This window comes from Odontesthes bonariensis, chromosome 21 (assembly GCF_027942865.1).
Source record: "Odontesthes bonariensis isolate fOdoBon6 chromosome 21, fOdoBon6.hap1, whole genome shotgun sequence".
Lineage (NCBI taxonomy): Eukaryota > Metazoa > Chordata > Actinopteri > Atheriniformes > Atherinopsidae > Odontesthes > Odontesthes bonariensis.
The window spans coordinates 18,582,934-18,602,707 of NC_134526.1; the positions used below are offsets into that span (position 1 = coordinate 18,582,934).

At 40.2% G+C, this 19,774-nt stretch overlaps 1 protein-coding gene across 1 annotated transcript in view; it reads right to left on the reverse strand.

Annotated features, from left to right (window-relative positions):
* Positions 1-9,565: 9,565 nt before the first annotated feature.
* The window catches only part of elfn2b (extracellular leucine-rich repeat and fibronectin type III domain containing 2b), a 71,058-nt gene continuing 60,849 nt past the window's right edge, over positions 9,566-19,774 (reverse strand). The window contains exon 4 of the mRNA XM_075454359.1: positions 9,566-19,546. Coding sequence (XP_075310474.1) covers positions 17,036-19,546 — 2,511 coding nt within the window. The 3' untranslated portion in view covers positions 9,566-17,035. The remainder of the gene's footprint in view (positions 19,547-19,774) is intronic.

Below are 19,774 nucleotides of genomic sequence, written 5' to 3' on the forward strand. Positions count from 1 at the left end.
TACCAGCAGTGTCTGACAGAGTTGTAATTTTGTTAGAAAGAACACTGCAGACAGAAACTGTTCATGCACTTGCTGGAATATTGTAAGAGAATGTTGGTGTGTATCTACATTATTTCAAAAGTGCAACTTGAAGCATGAATGCTAATCCCTTATGTCATGAGGTCCAGTTGCTCAGCAGCAAAAATCTGGGTCACCAAACCCCACGGAGCTCCCTTTGTGTTTTATGTAAAAGTAACTGTAACAAAGTGTAGACTAATGCATATTGAGGTAATCAGTTCTAAACTTGCTCAAATGCATTTTTGCTTTCTGCAATCTAAGTGCGTTTTCTGCCCAGTCTTCTCAACACTCCATGAATGCCGATGTGGACAACCTGCAAACCTAAGTTGGATTTATGGTCGAAACTACACGTCAGATGGTCAAATCGTATCGAATCCCACTCCTCCGACACCTTTTCAAGTTGGACAGGAGGTGTCTTTTTCACTCATAATCAGTGGCTTTTTGAAACTGACAATTTGACAGTCACACCCACTTCACAGCGTTAAGTGAGAAAGGAACTCTACTGCACTTCAATCATATTTGTGGCAATTTTCCACCATGAAATCCAAAGCAACACTTTCAGTATCTCCCTAGAGAGATTTGCTGAATGTTGTGTGGTTATTCCTGTATGTAAATTATATTACACCAACTCCTCCATCTGTGGTCTGCTTTTCATACCATAATTAGATAGCTTGTCTTAAGAAACAGTGATGTTAATGTTGGATATAGTTTTTTAAATTCAGATATCCTCAAGCTGCAGCACAGGTTTCAGTGGTTTGCAGCCAAGGTGAGGTTGCTCCCATAAAGCAGTTATATGAAGCATTTAGTGACCAGTGGCAGCAGTTTCAGCAGAATCAATTTACTATATAGCATTCAATCTCCTAACTTAAAGACATTGAGTAATGCCCACACAAATCTATCTTCTCTTATGACTTACCACTTTATGATAGAAAAGGAAAATTAAAGGGGACATATTATGGGAAAAAAATCGCTTTTTTTTCTGTTCTTGGGAGCATATATTTGGGTGTCTGAACTCCTCCCAGAAAACAACTGTGGCATTGTTTTCAGTGCCCCTTTGTTTGAAAGTTCCTCATTTAGGGAGCCATTCTGATTTTCATTAAAAAAAAATATGACACTTGTCAAGAATTAGAAAATTGTGCCATATTGAAATAAGAAACATATACATAATGTATAGAAAAACAAACATTTACAAAAGAAAAATTAGCAAAATTATGTCCAGTAATGTGCAAATGGACAGTGTAAATATAACTATTAAATACTCAATGATTAAGGGGGAATTATGGTTTGATAGTAAGGACAGCTATACATGTTAATCAGAAAGCAGTAGGCTATGTCTAGTCAAACTTGCATGTTTTCTCCAGTCGGAAGTCTCAATCGATCTGGAGAAGAAGCCAAAGGTTAAATGTTAAGTCAGGCAAACTAATACTGGGCCAAGTTTAAGTTGGAAAAAAAAACAAACAAAAAAAAAACACAACTGTCCCTAATTTCTTTTCGTGTGCTCTGATTTAAGCATTTTTATTACTTTTTTGCATACACAGATGTATCTGCATAACATGTACCGGTAAGTGGTGGAGTTTTTCCATCACAAGGAACGCTATGGTTTTGGTGGTTCGACTCAGCACAGCACAGAGGATTACACACAAGTTCCTTTGGAGAAGGATGAGGTTGAAGCTGTTGAAACAGACATGACTTAGAAAAACCCATTAGAGTAGTCTTTAATTTTTTAAGGTTTGCCATGTAAAGTAAGGGAATACCAAACACTTGTGCTCGCCTTTTGTTAAATTAGCAGCCTTGTCTGCTTGCACTTCTTAAAGGTGGGGTCTAAAATCTTGGAAAAACGGTTCCTGCAAGCTATATTTTTGAAAATACACAACCTTGCCTCTCCCTTCAGCCCACCCCTCGAAACCACGCCTTCAAAACACATGAACGAGTCACGAGTCTGTGAACGCGCAGGGGGGGGGGGGGGGGGGGGTGAGGGGGGCTGACGGTTGATTGGCATGTCAGAATCCAATAGAAGTAACTCTCATCATTACTTCTATTGGTCAGACATTTCCTCTTGCTACACCCTCTACAATGGACTAAAAGATTTCGTTTTTTTTTCCAAACATTCTATTTTAGTGGGTGCAATGGGGTCGTGAGGAGGTTTTCAGACAATATGATAAAAAATGCTCCAGAAAACATCACAGACCCCACCATTAAGTTTGTTCCACAAGCCTCCTACTGCGGGGTGTTCTGTCCTTAGGAGCAGGAATCTGCTACAAAATCCATCGCCCAGGTGATTTTACTTGCTCACCCAACTTACATCTTGCCAGATTAGATGTTGGAGGGTGGGATGGGGGGGATTAAAATCAATACTGTTCTCCCAAAATACTGCCAGTGTACCAGTGTATTTGACACTCCTATGTTGAGATAAAAAAAGTTATTTAATATCACGTTAATAGAGTTCTCTTTTATACATCTGATGTTTAAAGAAGACATTCTGTGCCCTTTTATTCGCACGCTGACACAATTTCCTGAGGTGTTTATGAAATGTCAGTGACATACTTTTGTGAAAATAATACAGTACAGCAACTAATTTTCCAACCATTAAGTTAAAGAAATTTGGAACAGAGCAGTTATTTGAAATGCATTGACTGGCCGTGAGAAATCCCCCAAATGTTGTAGGAGACAGCTTAGAGAGGAACATGTGCAGTCCCTCCAACTAAGATTATTGTTCATATCTGCAGAAAGGTCTCAGAGGAAGGCCTACCTAAAATCTGATTTAGTCAGATTTCTTGCCCATAGGGAAATTAAAAGAAGAAAAATGCAAAGAAACATCTGTCCATTCCCTTTTTCTTAGTTTTTATGCACTGGAAAAATCGTCAAGTCATGATGTACAGTATTGCTTAATTTTAACCATCACACATCATATCATGCTGAAAATGTTAAAAAAATAGCATTTAGCAAAAAAAAAACATTTAACATTTCGCTATAATACATTCAACAAAAAATTTGGCATTTGAACAAGAGGAAGTAGCTATCCACCTTTTTCTCCAATTTCCTTCACCATCTCCCCAGAATAAACTCTTTCAGACTCCGAAGAGTTTCAAGGGAGAATGGAATAGAATATCATTCATGAATTACAAAGTGCTGTTGATGAATATTAATGTGACCTTTTCCCCCGTGAATACGCCTGATAAATTGTTTACTGTACACGTACCACGCATTAAAATTTAAAAGTCAGTTTGAGCAGAAAAGTGTGGATGTGACACATCATTCTCACAAGTCTTCAGTAATGTAACTTAAAGCGGTACTATGCAACTTTCAGTAATACGGGGTTTGTTTACCATGCAATACACACCCCAAAGCTGTAGGGGGAGCTCCGTAGAAAATAAGGCGACAGTCTAGCCATATTATATATTACTACTCTAGAAGCTAACCGCATTCAATTTAGCCGTCGACAGCTAATGGAGAGAGGTGTGTCTTATCAGGCTCCCTGGCTCGGCTCAGAGCCCTTTAGACCTGCCGTGAAGCAGTAGTTCTCGGCTCTCGTGTGTCGCGAGACTTCCAGAGGTAAACAAAGCACGCGGCGCCACAGGCAAAGTTGCAAGCGCTGTTTCGGGCTAGGGCCACCAGATGGAGATGGAAATGTCACCGTTTTCATCAGAACGGGTCAGCCAAGCAATCTGATGATTGCCAAGCAATTTTATGACCATGAAAAAGTTGCATAGTGCCGCTTTAAATAAATATCTTTGGTTGCTTTACCTCTGGACTCAAGAAGTATTGTCATCTGTTTTTCCTCATTTCAGAACAGAAGATTTGCTGTAGAATGACCCGAAGCCAATAACCCAATGGCTCTACTTAGTACAAAAGACTTAGTTTTTAAAGATCAATGATAAATTTCGCTGGATACTAACATTAATAACCTATTAACCATGCTATGGGACAGCATGAATTATATAAAAAAAATAACTACTGACACTCATTGCTTTATTTAGTGAAGGGAGTCATAAAACTCCAAAGTCTCTGCGACCCGTCCGAGTTTGGCTTGTGGAGGCAACAGGTTCAGGAGGGAAACCCAGACATCCCTCTCCCCAGCCACTCTCTCCAACTCCTGCCGGGGGAATCCGAGGCATTCCCAAACCTAATGGGATATATAATCACTCCAGGGTGTTCTGGGTCTGGCCTTGGCCTCCTAACAATTAGACATGCCCATTAAAGCCTCCAAATGGAGGTGATCAGGAGGCGCCCTAATTAGATACCCGTATCACTCTACCCTTAACTTCTTCTGGATGGTCGAGCTCCTCACGCTATCTGAGCCCAATCACCCTCTGAAGGAAGCTAATTTCAGTCGCTTGTATTCACGACCTCATTCTTTTGGTCACACCCAGATCTCACAACCATAGGTAAGGGTTGGAACGAAGATGAACAAGTAAATTGAAAGCTTAGAATTTTGGCTAAGCTCCCTCTTCACAACAACAGACCGGCAAATCCGTCTCCATCTCCCACTCCATCAAAGCTAATTTTCATCAGCAACTTCATGACTTACTCTTTTCCCAAGAGTGATACAACTGCTGATGGAAATTTGCTATCAGAGAACAAGAGTTTTGACTCCTGAATTTGATGTTGTGTGGAGATAAACATGAAGAGAGGCGAGATGATCCCACACTGAGCTGGGCCAGTGACGTAAGACAACCCTGCAAATCTTAATGGCTTACTTGAAATTTTTCAGACCAAGTTGGCCCCAAACAAAGTAACAGTTGAAAGTTGTGGTTTTCCAAGTTTTTGAATTGGGTTGCACTTCAAACACCCAAATAAATGCTCTAAAATGTGGAAAAAGTGATGTCATTTTTGTACAGCAACTGCGGTAATCTAAACATTTTTAGTCTTCTTAATGCAAAATACACACACACACACACACACATTCATATAATGTTGCAATGCTACTCATATAATTTTCTCTTTGAAAAGGATGAAATTTAAATGTGTATGGCTCAGTTAATAGCAACAAATGCACATGTATTTACTAATAAACACAAGTCCAGATTTGATTAGTGTGTGTACTAAAGAAAGTTGTGGTCAAACTGAGAAGAATACTGTAGTTCTCACATTCTCTGGTCAACAGAAAAATGGTGAGTTTTAGGTCCTCCCTGTTCTATCTTTGTCATTATAGTTTGATCAGTTTTTCTGACTTTTTAGACATGCACATTGTATGCACATGAGAAATACACTCTCACATTGTAGTACCACAATGACAAATATTATAGAACAGGATAAAATGTTAGTAAAATGAGAATGGATAGGTCAGGGTTAATCCATCCCCCTAATCCTGAGGCGATAAAGGGCTCAACATGTATGCTTTGGAGTTATGGATATTTAGAAATATGGACTGTTTCTAAAGCTGCCAAGTTTGGCTTAAACAGTCCTCAGTAGGGAGGTTAAAGCAACAATGACTAGAGGATAAAAAAGGGGGGGGGGTATTCATAGAGAGAAAGAAATGAAGAGGGTGAGTGATGAAAAACAGGAGGAAAGGGACAATGTGAAAGAGCAATTTTGGCAGACACAGAAAGGGAAATTATTTTCTTTCATAATAGAAGGATAGAAAAAAACAATGAGGGCAAGGGATAGAGAGAAAAAAGGGAGGAGTAGGATAAAGGGGGAAAAGATGATAAATGATGTCATGCAGTCAGAAACAGACAGAGACAGATAGCTCGACTGTACAGGCAGATCTTGCAGCCTTCAGCCACAACATTTGAGATGATGTAAAGGTTTTTTTGCACCTTGTGCATTAGGATTTATTTTACCGGGCTAACCGGGCCAGAAACTGAAAAGTCAAACATTATGACCATCCCTGACTAACGCGCTGCTGGTCCTCTGTGTGCTGCACATAAACAGTTATGATGCAGACTTCAGGCACAGCCTTTTCTCATGCCTCATCTGATTTGTGCAATGAAGCTCTGACATCCCCATTCGGCTGTATGGTAGTGAAAGGTGGCAAACTTTTAAATCACTTTCTTACGTTCAAATGGAATGAAATAACATAAAATAATAAAAAGTATTATTATTGATGTCTAAGAAAAGCCATCTCTATGTTTATAAATCCAATGAAAACCATATTTGAGATTTGTAATAAAAAAACTCAGTAATCGAAGCTCTTATCCACTGAATCGGAATGGGGAGGCTGGTCTGAATTCATCTCTTATTAACTTTAGTAGAAGAGCAAAGTTATTGAGAAGTTCCTCCTCTTATCAGATAGCTTCAGTATTTTCCACATTTCATATTGATCCCCATCCGTCAGGGAAGAAGACTAAATGTCCACATCACAGTTTTCCATCCCTCCTTCTATCCTGTGTTGTGGACATTTATACAGCTAATGTGCAAATCTGCAACCCCCTCTTTAGCCATTCTGTGAAAGATCAGCAGGGGATCCTTCAGCAATACCCACAGATGCTGTCGGTAAACAGAGGGGTAGGTGTTGCATCACCAGATCCACACTGATAAATAAAGAGACTTTCCTGGTCAGACTCTGGTCCTTTAAATGAAAACAAATGTATTCTGGGATGAAGGATAAGACTTTAGACAAAGCACAGAGTTGGCTTAAACGTCACTTCCTTATTGTCGTGTCAAAAAGAGGGGTGTGTAAACCTTAGTCTATGGTCACCCTTGTCACCTTTGTTGGCATGAACCAAAAGTGATATCCCAACCGCACGTGCTCTGTGTTCTTTGGTGTCGTTTCAGCCGGTCATACACCTCCACGTTGTTAAAACCTGGCACTCATGGGACTGCAGGCACGTTTCCAGAGTGAATGAGGTAGATACACAAGTGTGTGAGTATGTCTGTCTCTACAAGGACCTCTTCAATCCATCAGTGCGGGGTATGGGAATTCCCAAAGCCACAGGAATTGTGGAGACTGCGGAATTGTTAGAACAGATGAGAAGTTCTGCAGCACACTGTGGAAAAACTGTCACTGTTACCTTGTACTTCTGTACCTCTGCTGCTATTGCAGCGGGATTGCAATGAATTCTGCTCGGTGGTTACGTCTGTTGTTTGTGTTGACATCACAGTTCCTGTGTGCAATAAGGCCTGCATCGAAAGCGCAAATGTTTGTGTAAGGTTCTGTAAGTTATCACACATTTCTAATGTAAAAGAAACATTCTAAAAAATATCTTGATTTTAGTGTTTGCCAGTAGTTTTAATGTCTCTTGTCAGTTCTACGGGAGATGATACCGCAATATTAAAGTGTTTCTTGAAAAATACAAGCATTAACAAATGCTGCTTGCATTAGCTACAATTTTGCATAGGCCTAAATGACCTCAAATATATTCAGATTTTTACACAAAGAACTAGATAAAAATTACACGAACCACACACTTTCTTTAGAGGACTTTAGGTCTTTTTGAAGAGCAGTGGCTTTCTTTTTGCAGCAATGCCATGCATGCTATGTTGTTTAGTACATAAGGAAAATAGCAATGGTGACAATTGGGAATTTTCATCCGATAGAACACAGTCTGGCTGACTTTGGACAGGCTGAGTCCAAGCCTTACATAGATTATTTTGTAATGTTTTCCAGCCCGATCAGCGGCATTAGCTCATTCTGAGGTCATTACAATTCTCCTTTGCTCATAGGTTGCAGTTGAAGAGGAGCCAAATTCAAACTGTAGGCAGGGGGCTGGCAAATTTAGATCAAAGAGAGCTTTAATGAAACTTATAAACAAAGATGCTGTGGAGGAGGGAATCAAAAACTGAAAAATATGCAACATAATTCGAACAAGAAGCAAGCAGAATTAGTTTTAGGGAAAAAAAAGGGGAAAGAAAAGAAGCTATAGCAAACCAGCAGAGGAACAAACTATCAGGGATGACGAGGACCATGGGCAAAGGAAACCGAGTTATATAAACTCTGGACAAGATAATGACTAATGTACACAACACAGGTGTAACACAAACACGTACGGTACACAGGAGCTTGCAAAACAATAGAAGAACAAAAAAAACAAGACTAAAACGAATAAAACCAGGAGAACTTAGCAAAAGTAAGCGACAGACACCATAGAATATGAGAGGCACACTCCCACAAGCATGATGTGAAAATCAAACTTTGATAGATCCCTGTTCTTTTAACAAGGTACGTGGCCCACTCACACCTGATAGCCACCCCAGCACAGTGACTCCACTGTTATTTTACCTTTCAATTAGCTATTTTTCCTCTCACAGAAATGTATGTAGGATATACAGTATATATAAATAGATAGATATATATCTATACATATATATATATTCTATTGAATTATTTTCCTCACAAAAAAAGTTTTGGTTCAATTTATGCAGAAATATATTCACTTTTCAAGCAGCAATGTATCTTTCAGTGATTCACGTTTATAATCATGCAGCTCAGGTTCTAAAGTTCTCATTATGTCTGTTACAGAAATGTATCAGACATCTCTTGTTCAGAATTTCCCTGGTCTGAATCTTGGCTGGTGCCTTTCTGTGGTAAGTTTGCATGTTCTGCCCATGCATGAGTGGATTCTCTCTCAGTACTCCAGGTTCTTCCTCCCACCGTCCAATAAGATGTGAATTAGGATAATTGGTGATTCTAAACTGACCCTAGGAGTGAGTGTGGACGTGCATGGTTGTTTGTCTCCAGGGTGTACATCACAACCCTGAATTGGATGAAGTGGGTGAAAAAAACGGAAATGGATGTATGGATGACCTCTTGTTCAATATTGTGCAACGTTCCTTTATGTGTTACACCACAGAAAACTCCTGCCTTGAATGTTATTAATAATTCACAACATTATCGATTAAACAACGAGGGTGTCCTCTTTAAAAGCCTTTCGATAAAATCTTCTTCTTTATACTTGTGTTTACAGATTTTGTATGTGGCTTATGAATATAGTTTGTGGAGTTCATAGTTTTGCTCATTAACTTGATTAAGAGTGTCTTTTTTCCCAACTGACTGTACTGTTGTGTTGCTGTTTTCCTGTCTTTAGACATCAAACTTGGCACAAATACAATCCATTCTGTTCACAAAAGGTAATCAACCAGCATTTTGAGTGCTAGCAAACCACACATTCCCAGGTGTCTTTGCCTTTGGGTTCAGAAGAATTCTCTAATTAAATTTGTGTGCTCACCAAAGTGTTGCTCATAATAAACCAAGACGGCTAACTCTCAATGGTAATGCGGCTGAGGAGGACGTCCCTTTTATCTTCCTGAGTCATCAAGCTTCACCTTTTTCTGCTTTTTGAGTGGCCATTTGCACCTGTGGGCCTTCAATACCGAAGGGATTTAGGAGAGAGCTGGCGGCTCAGATTTTTTGCAGGAACGACTGAATGAGATGGCCTGTCCAATGGATGCAGTAGCACATTTGCAGAATAGCATATGCACAAACAAAACTCTTTCACCCATTACATTCACACATACATATCAGCATCATCCATTTTAGAAAATTAAAGATACCTTAAACATATCCGTTTTTGGATTATTTTTTTATAACAAATTTATTGCAAATATATAAATAGATCTTTTGTACAGAAAATGCAAAGGGAAAAATGTCAATATCAGCAACAGATAAATAAATAAAAGCAGGAAGCCAAGATTTGTGTCTATTTAAACCATTGTCTTGTTCGTCCCTTTTGGTCTCTAAACACTAACAGAGATGAAACCAGAGGGGCAAGTGCCATTCGATTTGAATAGAACACAAGTACAGGACTTTTGACTTGATACACTTCAACTCTTGTTTTTTTAAAGACAAAAAAAATTGCAAATGTCACAAAAATGTCCAAATAGGAACCAAAATCCCACGATAACGATATAAGAATTTGATCCGGCTCTCTAGGTTTGATTCAGACACCTCGTGTTAGCACCTCTGTGATTACTCAGTATATTACTTGGTTTTGATCATAAATACTACCATGAAGGGGCTCTTGGTGCTTTTTCTATCCATATTTAGCTGGCGTAACCTTTTAAACCACCTGAAGCGTCTAATCTCAAAATGCTTTTCGAAATGGAAATAACACGAGTTGATACAATCAAAACAAAATTTGCCAGCATGGCAAAAGGAATGCAAAGGAGTAACAACTTAAACACTGTATATATTTCAAATTAGCACTTGACTTTACATAACTTTATCTTCTGGCTTTTGTAACACAGTGCTCATTAACAAATGGAAAATTGTATCACCAGCATCTGAGGAATTAGAGCTCAGCAAAGGTCTAATCCCTGATTACTTACTGAGGAGCTTTTAACAACCGCAATCATGACTTAGTAACTGCAAGACTGACTTAGGGTTCTGTGATCATATCATTCTAATAGTTGAAGCTGAATCGTGTTCTAAAAAATGAAAGTTGAATGCTTGTGTTGCTGCAAGAACAAGATACTATTATCTCATGAACAGATTTGTCAGACATCTACTTTCCTCAGCAAGTCGAGAGTGCCTTGTCTTCTCTGCCATCTGTGTGCCAACTGACAGACATGTTTGGAAGCTGCAGAGTTCTAAATCTCTGGCACTTGCATGGCCAATCATTTTGCTCCAAGGCTACAGAACTGGATTGTGTGTTTGGAATAAAAATGAATGCCCCGCCACTGCTATCTGTGAGATCAGAAAAGATGAACAGCCATCTAGCCGATTGGCCTCTGACGCTGAGAGTCATCTGGTCTTGCCACAGTGGGACCTTTTAGCAAGTTTCACTGCACTGGAGCTAGGGTTGGAGTAATGGGAGCTCAGAATTTAAAATCAGCTTCCAGCAATAATAAAGAACATTTGCCTTATCTGATTACAGTGCAGTTTTACATAGTTAGAAATAAATTATTCCAGAAACTGGCTGCTTAATAAAGCATGGCAAAGTTGACAAGCTGATGACCAGAATTTGCCCAGAGGTCAATGCATTTGAGTTTCTCTGTGTAATTGACACGGGGAGACCAGTTCTTTAGGTTTTGATTATGGCTGGGCCACAAATATCTCAGTTGGTGAGTGTCAATATTTTTGCTGCAGGACGTAAAACATGGCTTGGTCCTTATAGTATATATACTGCATGAACCAAAACGCAATAACTGATGTATCAATCGAGCAGCAGTAGGTGTTACAAACAAGTTATGGGATGTACGTTTGTCTCGCTTTCTCCTCCCTCCCTGGCTGTGCTCTGTCTGCTGTGTGTGTTGAATAAAAAATTTAATTGTCACTATTTTCATGCGGTCACAAGGCCCACACACAGCCCAGTCATCTCTTGTTTTCCAATCAAGTGCAGTCAAAACACTGAATAATAAAAGATGGAGGATAAAAGACTGCTCTTCAGAAGCGGCCAAATATGAGATGACTTCAATTAAGTGGCTGGAAAAAGAGGCCAGCAGGCTCTAAGACCAGGAAAGGAGGAATAAAAATCACTTATTTGGCTAACAGTGAGAGGTCCGACGCTGAGAGACGAGCTGCTGATGCTGGATTAATTATCTACTGACTGACTGATGGATTGAGATTAGGTTCAAACCACTAGGGTAACCACTGTGCGTGAGCCTGTGTCACTTTAGCACGTCCCTCTGATGTTTTGATATGTTTTGATCAGGATAAAATGGCCGAATTTACAGGAAGAAAAGAGCCACAAACTGTGATATGGCCCCTGCCTCAAGCTAAAAAGACGGCTTCTCATTTCTGCCACAGAGAACAATCTGTGTAAACTGGTGTGCAGATGGATGTAAGTGACCACCAGCTTCAAATATGTTTGCTTCTTCTTTGCACTGCACACTTCCTCAGCCTGTGGCTGAAAGATATTGATACAATCATCCAAATGAAAATCTGTTGGCAAGAATGTAAATATAAAACATCACAGATAGAAAGAGAAAAAAAAACAAACAGCAAAAAACTAGTTGTTCAAATCAAAGGTACTTGAAAAAACTGTACCTCAGCCCCTACAGTTTTTTTGTTTTGTTTTCAATATACGTCCACTCATTGTACACAACAATATATTTTTGTCTCTCAAAAAATACAGGGGATCATGCAAATATAACAGCTTTTCTTTTATGTAGTACACTAAGTTAAGCTTTCTCAGTTCTTAAACCTTTATAACATACATTACTGCAAGTACTTTAAGTCAATCCCTTGATTCCCAGTAATCACCCCCACCCTCAAAAAACCCAAACAAATCAAACAAAGACAAACCAAAAATAGAAAAGCACACAGACATATCAAGAGATCAGGCTGAGTATAAAACATCCATAGAAGCTTGTTTTACCTTAGAATTTTTTTTTTTTTTCTTTTGACTAGTATACAAAATTCACAGATATTTCACAGATTAAGTCCTTTGTCCCATCTTTGGAAACTGGGTCCAATCAGGTGGCAAACCTTCGCCCAACTTGGCTCACTGGAGGGATTTTCAAATGCTCTTCTGCTCAGAAACCCTGATTTGGAGGTAACTTGCAGAGCCCAATGCCTTTTGATAACGAGGTTTAACTGCTCCCAACATAAACAAACTGTTAGATTTTGCCTACGAGTTCTTGGCAGTCAGCAGGGAAACTCTGGCAGTGCTGGGCAAGTCAGAGCTGTATGAAGAACGACCGAGAAATCAGTCACACCACGGCATGTTTCATTTGTCTCAACTGACTTCTTTTTTCATTACTGAGATAAATAGAGCTTCCTATTAGAGCAACACAAACAAAAAAAGGCATCATTCTATCCCACAAGCCCTTCTGTGGCTATTATGAAAAGACACACAGTTTCCATTAATCAAATTTGGCACATTACCCACACAGGCTAATCTCCCACACAGTCCGCTAATAGACTTAACAGACTATTAGACAAAAGGTCTGAAGATACCAAATGAAAGGCTTTGTAGCCCATTGTCAGCGCAATACCTGCTAGTCACCTACCCTTACAGGAAGTGTAAATGAAATACTTTAAACTATGTTTTATCTAAGGGAATGCATCATTTCATCCATAGTATGTTTAACTTTGCCCATGATTTCACATTTTTCATCACAGCTGTCCGCCTGTATTCAGCCAGAACTCCACTTATTGCTCTTTTTCCTGAGGACTGTGCTCATTACCTGCCCAAGAGGAGAAGAGTCACTTTAGTTTGGTCAGTGTCTGACTCACTCTGACTCACATTTGCATACTCCGCTTTAATCTTCTACTCTAGCTGGATGTGTGCTTGTGTTTTGTGAAGTGGAATAGAAGAAGAATTTGTACAAGTTCTCTAACATGCCACACTTTTATGTGTGTGGACACATTCTTAGGTTACAATTAAAAGATGGAGATGGCTTTTCTACAATCAGTCACTTTTAGTCAAAGTGCACGGTGTCTAATTGAAGCATTTGACTTGAGGTACTGATTATGTGAGACCTCAGCAACTGTTTTAACCTGGCCCAGACTGAACACAACGTCTATGGGTTACAGTGACATGGAAGAAACTGAAAAAAATGACTTGTGATTCTTAGTAATATACCAACATAGCCAGCCACTGACAAAAGGATTAAATATTTATAGCACAGTAGATGGCTTTCTTGTGTCTCGCTTTCCTGTGGCTCTCAGACAAACAAGAGGGATGGCGCTCCAAAAAGGTCCATCCATCTCTGAGCAAGCCAACCTTCAAGGGCCTCAGTGAGAGTGAAGGCAGAGAAGGAAGAGTTTTTTTCATTGTTTTTTTTCTTTTCCATATGGGTGATACAAATTCCTAAAAAATGTTTTAGCGAGAACCCGAAAAGTGACAATTGCAGATAGCTGTATAAGTTGCATCCTTAATCATCGAGCAACAGAAAAGCACCCCTTATGTATTAAGACTAATTAACACCGCAGTTTAGTTTGAAACAGCAATTAGGGTATTGCAAGCAGTAATAACACATCAGAGTATAATTTGAGTCCTTCTTGCGTTAATGTTTATATTGTACTGTTTTATTCTGTATATTCTTTTAGAAAATGCATGCAAGTAAATTGTGTAAACTAGTTCTTAACTATTTCTTTTTTTGCCTTTTTTTTTTGCTTTAAAATTAAGTGATGAGACACAAGTACAGCAGTAGCTCTGACGTGGTGAATTATCAGAATGACACGTTGATTTATACCGATAAATATCTCACCCTCACTTTGTCCATTCAAACAAAAGCTTTCAATGAATTCTGAGCAGAAGAGCAGCTGAGCATCACCTGAAAGTCTGTTTCCTGAAAAACACACTGATGTGTTGAAAATGTTAATAAAAATAGAAAATGTATGAGATTAAAGTCAGTCTTGAATATAGTGACAAACAGTATTTTCTGTCACATTATATTTTGTCAGGTAGATGAACATGAATGGCTGTTGAAGTGATGACCATGTAGACATTACTGAACGTTTGCTGTTGTATTTCATTTCAGTGTCCACCTCTGTAAAGTTGTCATGGCAGTTGAGAGTGTGGGGAGTGGGACGCACCAAGTTCTTTCCATGGGATTATTCTCTTAAAGTACAAAGAAAAAGTACTTTTTTTTTTTTCATTTCATCCGATTTGGTCAAAGTCTTGCATGATCCTTTGGAAACTTTGTAATTTCAGATGACTGGAGTGCAGTGGATGAGTTAAATGTTCCAAGACTGTATTCCAGGTTTACCACATGCTGACCTATCAGAGAAAGAAGGCGGATGAGGCGGCACATCGCAGATAAGCTTTGACTAAAAGACTACAGCAAAGATCTGTATTTTTATTTATTTATTCATTTATTTTTTTTTTTTGTTGTTGACCTAATTCTCACAACTGAACACTGAACAAAGAGATGACAACTCTAACCTCAACTGTAACCACACATCTTAATAAAAGTGGGGTAAAAAAAAAGGTAGAAGTAAACATAAAAAATCAAATAAAAACAGGGATGAAGAAATACATAGATCAGTGTAGAAATACATAAAACATACTTTGCATATTTCTTGTTCAACTTGCATTTCTTCACGAGAATGAATAACACTAAAAATCTGTCTAAAAAAAGAAAAAAACGAACAAAAAGTAAGAAGGGTTTATATGTGTAATACAGACCCATGTGCTGCCTGCAAGACAAATCATTTCTAATGCTCCTCACTGAATGAAACAGAGCAGATTTTTTTTCAGTACCCTGCTCACAACAGAACTTCAACACATTAGTCCTGTGAGAGCAGCAGAGGTGGTGGAAAGTGCATGAAAGTGTGGATCAGAAGAGAGTTTCATTTGTCCCTCACATTAAACAAGATGGCCGTAAACTAAAGATACGAAGCAATGGCAACGATTTCAATTTTCACATTTTTAGGGAAAAATTCCACTGCGGCCAAAATGCTGGCCAATGACACTTTCATTTAGGTATATGACAAGTCGATCATTTTAATAGAGAGGGTGAAAAGAGTCCAGATAATTTCATATAGTAGAGATCATGTGATGGCTGTTAGCAAGAAGCATTACAGAGTTCTTCAATCATGTGATGTCCAGACTGTGAGGACAATACAATAAACATCATGAACACGTATGACATCTGTACATTTGTACATGCCATTAATAATCTACTATTGTTCAGACTCAGACAACCAATTCATTTAAGTTAATTTGGCCATATACAATATAATCTGACAAGGCATGCCAACACCTGCTTACAATGACCACTGTGTACCAGACGCCACAAAAACAGTCATGAGGCATTAAGTGCAAGCGGACATGCCTGTCACAAGTTGATTAATTAAGTTATCAATTATAGACAACAGTAGCATTTCCAGAGCAGAAGAGACACATTGGCAGTAATCAGAATTGTCCTTTCGCACTGTGCCTCATTCGGTTTAAATGTTGGAGAAAGGATTTGGAATGTACTTCGGTACTTCTAATGAATGAAGACAATGGAATTCCCCACAGCTGGCTTGTAAGGTTTGCTCTGGCTGTAAATAACTATTTGTATCCCCATGAGCGCTTTTTCTTTTATACCTGCTCCCCAGGCTTTTCTATTCATTTTCATTGTTGTTTTTTCTTCTTTGATTTCTGTCACCTGGCTTTTTTAGTGAGGACATAAAATAAACTAATCCTTCACCTTATTTCGTATAAAATCAATGATATTATCACACACTTTCTGGTAAGTGGCACTTGAGGGATGATTCAGTTGCCCTCTGTAGTGCATCACACTGTGATCTCAGTTCTGATCAGTATCTAGGCAAATGTTGTTTAGGACTGTTTGGTTTATTTGAAGGACCACCTTCTTCACTCACTTCAGTCACTGAACCATACAAATGTGTTCATGTGTTTAACATCTTGGATTAAATCACAGCTATGTCCCATCTCAATCTCTCACCTATAATTTCCTTATGCTCCATAATCTAAAACCCCCCTGAACTGTTTTATCATTGTTACTTTCTCTACAATTTTTACCTTTCTTTCTCTGTAACAAATACTTTTGAGTGGCAAAAAGCTCAGCCTCAAGGACGGTGTAAGGTAAGAGGAGAACATACACACTGTTCTGTAAATCACTGTTGTCATTCATAACAGAGCACTGATCCCATCGTGTCATAGATGCCCATCACTTGAAAGCCAAACAGATCCCAGTGGACACTGCAGAAGGATGCAGAACCCAACTGAAAACAGAAAACCTCTTGGATCAAACAAGTTTCAAGCTTGAGGTGAAACATGGCACTGATAAAAACGGTCCTTAGGATCACTAAAAATGATCGTTTAAAAGAGTACTGAATTAAACAGTTGGCATTTGTATAATAAGTGAAAGCCACAAACACAAAATAAGAATGAGAAAAGTCATACCATGAAGTGTAAAATAAAACACCGTAATGACACTCCAATCCCAGGCACAGTTACACAGAGTTTGCTTTTAGCACAATATTCTGTACACCTAGCATGCCAAAAAACAGAAGAGAAAAACAAAAGAAAAAATTCAAAAGAAAAACAATAGACAAAAACAAAGAGAACCCAAAGGCAATAATTTGTCCTACATTTTTTTTTTTTCCTATGTACTTAAATTGGTTTATCTGGCCTCAAAGCCAATCAGGAAAAGAAGGAGCTAAACTTTTTTTCCTTCATTGCTCAGTTTTGGTCCCAAGTCACAGCTTCTGCTGAGCAGACACACCTTTCCAGTAATCAAGAATGTCATGCAGGTCCTCACCTTTAGCAAACTGCACCTTTTTTCGAAGGGCATTTCCAGCTGTAACATAACAGGCCTCGTCACGCGGGCCTTTCCGATATGGACGGAAACGCTCCCAGATCCGCAGTGAGCTCTCCGAGGAGTACTCCGGGCTAGAGGAGTATCCAGAGTAACTGGAGTGTTGGCGGGCAGGCGAAAGCTGGGAATAAGACGCTGCATCCCTGCGGGAGCGTGTCAGGGGTTTTAGGAAAGATACTCTCTGGGCTGGGGAGCCCTGGTGGGACCCTTCGTAGTAGAGAGCTGGGACGGAGTGGCGGTGCTCCGAGCAGTGGTAGTCTTGCTGCACCTCCAGCTGCTGCTGCTGCTGCTGCTGTTGTTGTATTTGTTGTTGTTGATGATAGTGATGTGACTTCTGGGCGTCCTGATGTTGAGCACCAACACCACCACTGTCGCAACCACCACCACCCCCTCCACCACAGCTTCCACTCCCCACTAAAGGGAGCCTCTCCAGAGGCTCCCCACAGCCCACGGGACTGGCTCGGTCCGCGTACTGCTGCTGATTGCAGGCATCTGGGCTTCTTGGTTCTGGAACATCGAGACTATACACTCTAGCTCCTCCGCGTTCCCTGTCTCGGCCCATAGAGCTACACGATGTGGTGCTGCTTTGTTTCTTGACAGCATTTACCATAACCACAGCTGCATCTGCACTCATCTGTCGCTGAATGGGACGCACAGCGGTGGCTGGAGGAGGGTGCCTGTAGGGGGGAGTAACAACAAAACCACCACCACTGATCCCTGGACGCTCAGAGAGAGGGGCATTTAAGGCAGGAAGTGGGGGAGGAGGGGGTATTTTGTTTGGAACAATGACCTGACATGTCTCTGTCACCCCTGGGGAAAGCGGGATTAGGCCTCGAGTAAGGGAGGATGTGATGGTGGGAGGAGGGGAGGTAGGATTGGAGGATGCTGTGGGGTTAGTTGAGGCGCCAGAGGCAGCAACTGCTGCTGCATCCAGTTTCAGTGCATCAATGCAGTTGTTAATGATCTGGTTAACCTTGTCCACCTCCATGGCAATGGTGGAGATCTCTGAAGCAGAGCCATGTCCATCATCATCTGAGTCATCACCGAGATCAGTTTCATCATCATCTCTCAAGTTTTCCCCCCTCATGCCTCCATGTCCACCATCTCCCACTCTCTCCATTCCTCCTCCGCCAGTTCTCACATCCATATAGTTTCCTTTACTTGCAGCCATGGCTTCTGAGAAGGCAGTGGCCATCTTTTCCACTTGAGGAATAGAAGAAAGTCTTGAGGAGGTGGTGTTAGCTGAGTGGAGCATTCCCGAGCTTGAAGATGTGGAAAGTTTTCCTCCATGGTGGTGCTGATACTGGTGATGTTCTCTGGACTGCTCCTGAAGTTTGTGGACTGCTGATGGATCATTTGCTACTGCTGCTGCCACCTCTGGCCCATAGCGCATTTCCAGGATAGTTTTCTTAACGCAGATGGACTTCTTCTTCTCATCATGCATCCGCTTCTTACGTAGACAATAGTAGACAATTCCTAAAACAATGAGCATGCCAAAAAGGCAGCCCACAATGGTCATTATGTAGTGAGTAGTGGTGGAGGGTGTGGGGAGCATATCATCCTGATTTTGACCCCGAGTTGAAAACTGGAGGCAGGTGTGGTTATAACGTTGAGAATTGCGTATAGAAGCTACACAGAAGGTGTAATTGTTGTGAGGTTTGAGCATGTTGAGAGTGATCATCTCTTTCTTATTCTTCAAATTCATGATATCAGACACATATGTGTGATTGTACTGTGTTAAAATGTACATTTTGCTGTAAGGACTTGGAATCTTCACAAGGAGAGAAGCCGTTGACAAAGAGACATGATGAAGCTTGATGCTGGGACTGTAGCTGTCTTCACTAGATGAGGAAGAGGTGGTGGCGTGGTGGTATGGAACAACACCACCAAACATGTCTGGTCCAATCCCAGAAGGTCCGTCCAGATCTGGTGGGAGAGAGGTCATTCCTGGAATCATCACGCCGTCCCGGCAGTGATGGTACAGAATGGTTTTGGCATTTCGACCAGCATGGCCAGCTGCAACAGGACTCAGTAAGGGGTAGCCAAACATTTCCCGGGGCGTCTCACACTGCAGGCGGTCATAAGTCTGTGAGACGTTGTTGAAGAACTCCAACCAGGTTAAGAAGCTATAAAGATCACAGCCGCAGTGGAACGGATTTGCAGCCAGTTCACACACCATTAAGCGATTGAGAACTGTGAATGTAGATGGGTCTATGCGCGTAAGTTTGTTGGATGACAGGTCAATGCTGCTCAGGCTGGGGCACTCCCAGAATGCATTGCTAGCAATAACCTCAATGAGGTTGTGCTGCAGGAAGAGGCACTGCATGCGACCGAGCCCTCTCATCATACCCTCAGTTAAATTTGTCAACTTGTTGTAACCCAACTGAAGAACCTGTGAGAAACACAAAGCAGTATTATGATAATTTGATCTTTTTTCTTTTACACTTCAAACCTTGACTCATATAACTCATGATTTACACATCTGCTTGTACAATTTGAATTCACCTTAATGGCTGATAGTTACTGTATGTCATGCTGCATCAGATTTTTTCTCTTTTTAATGAACATTTCACAAGTTAATAAAAATGAACAAGATATTATTTACGAATGCATACTTAAT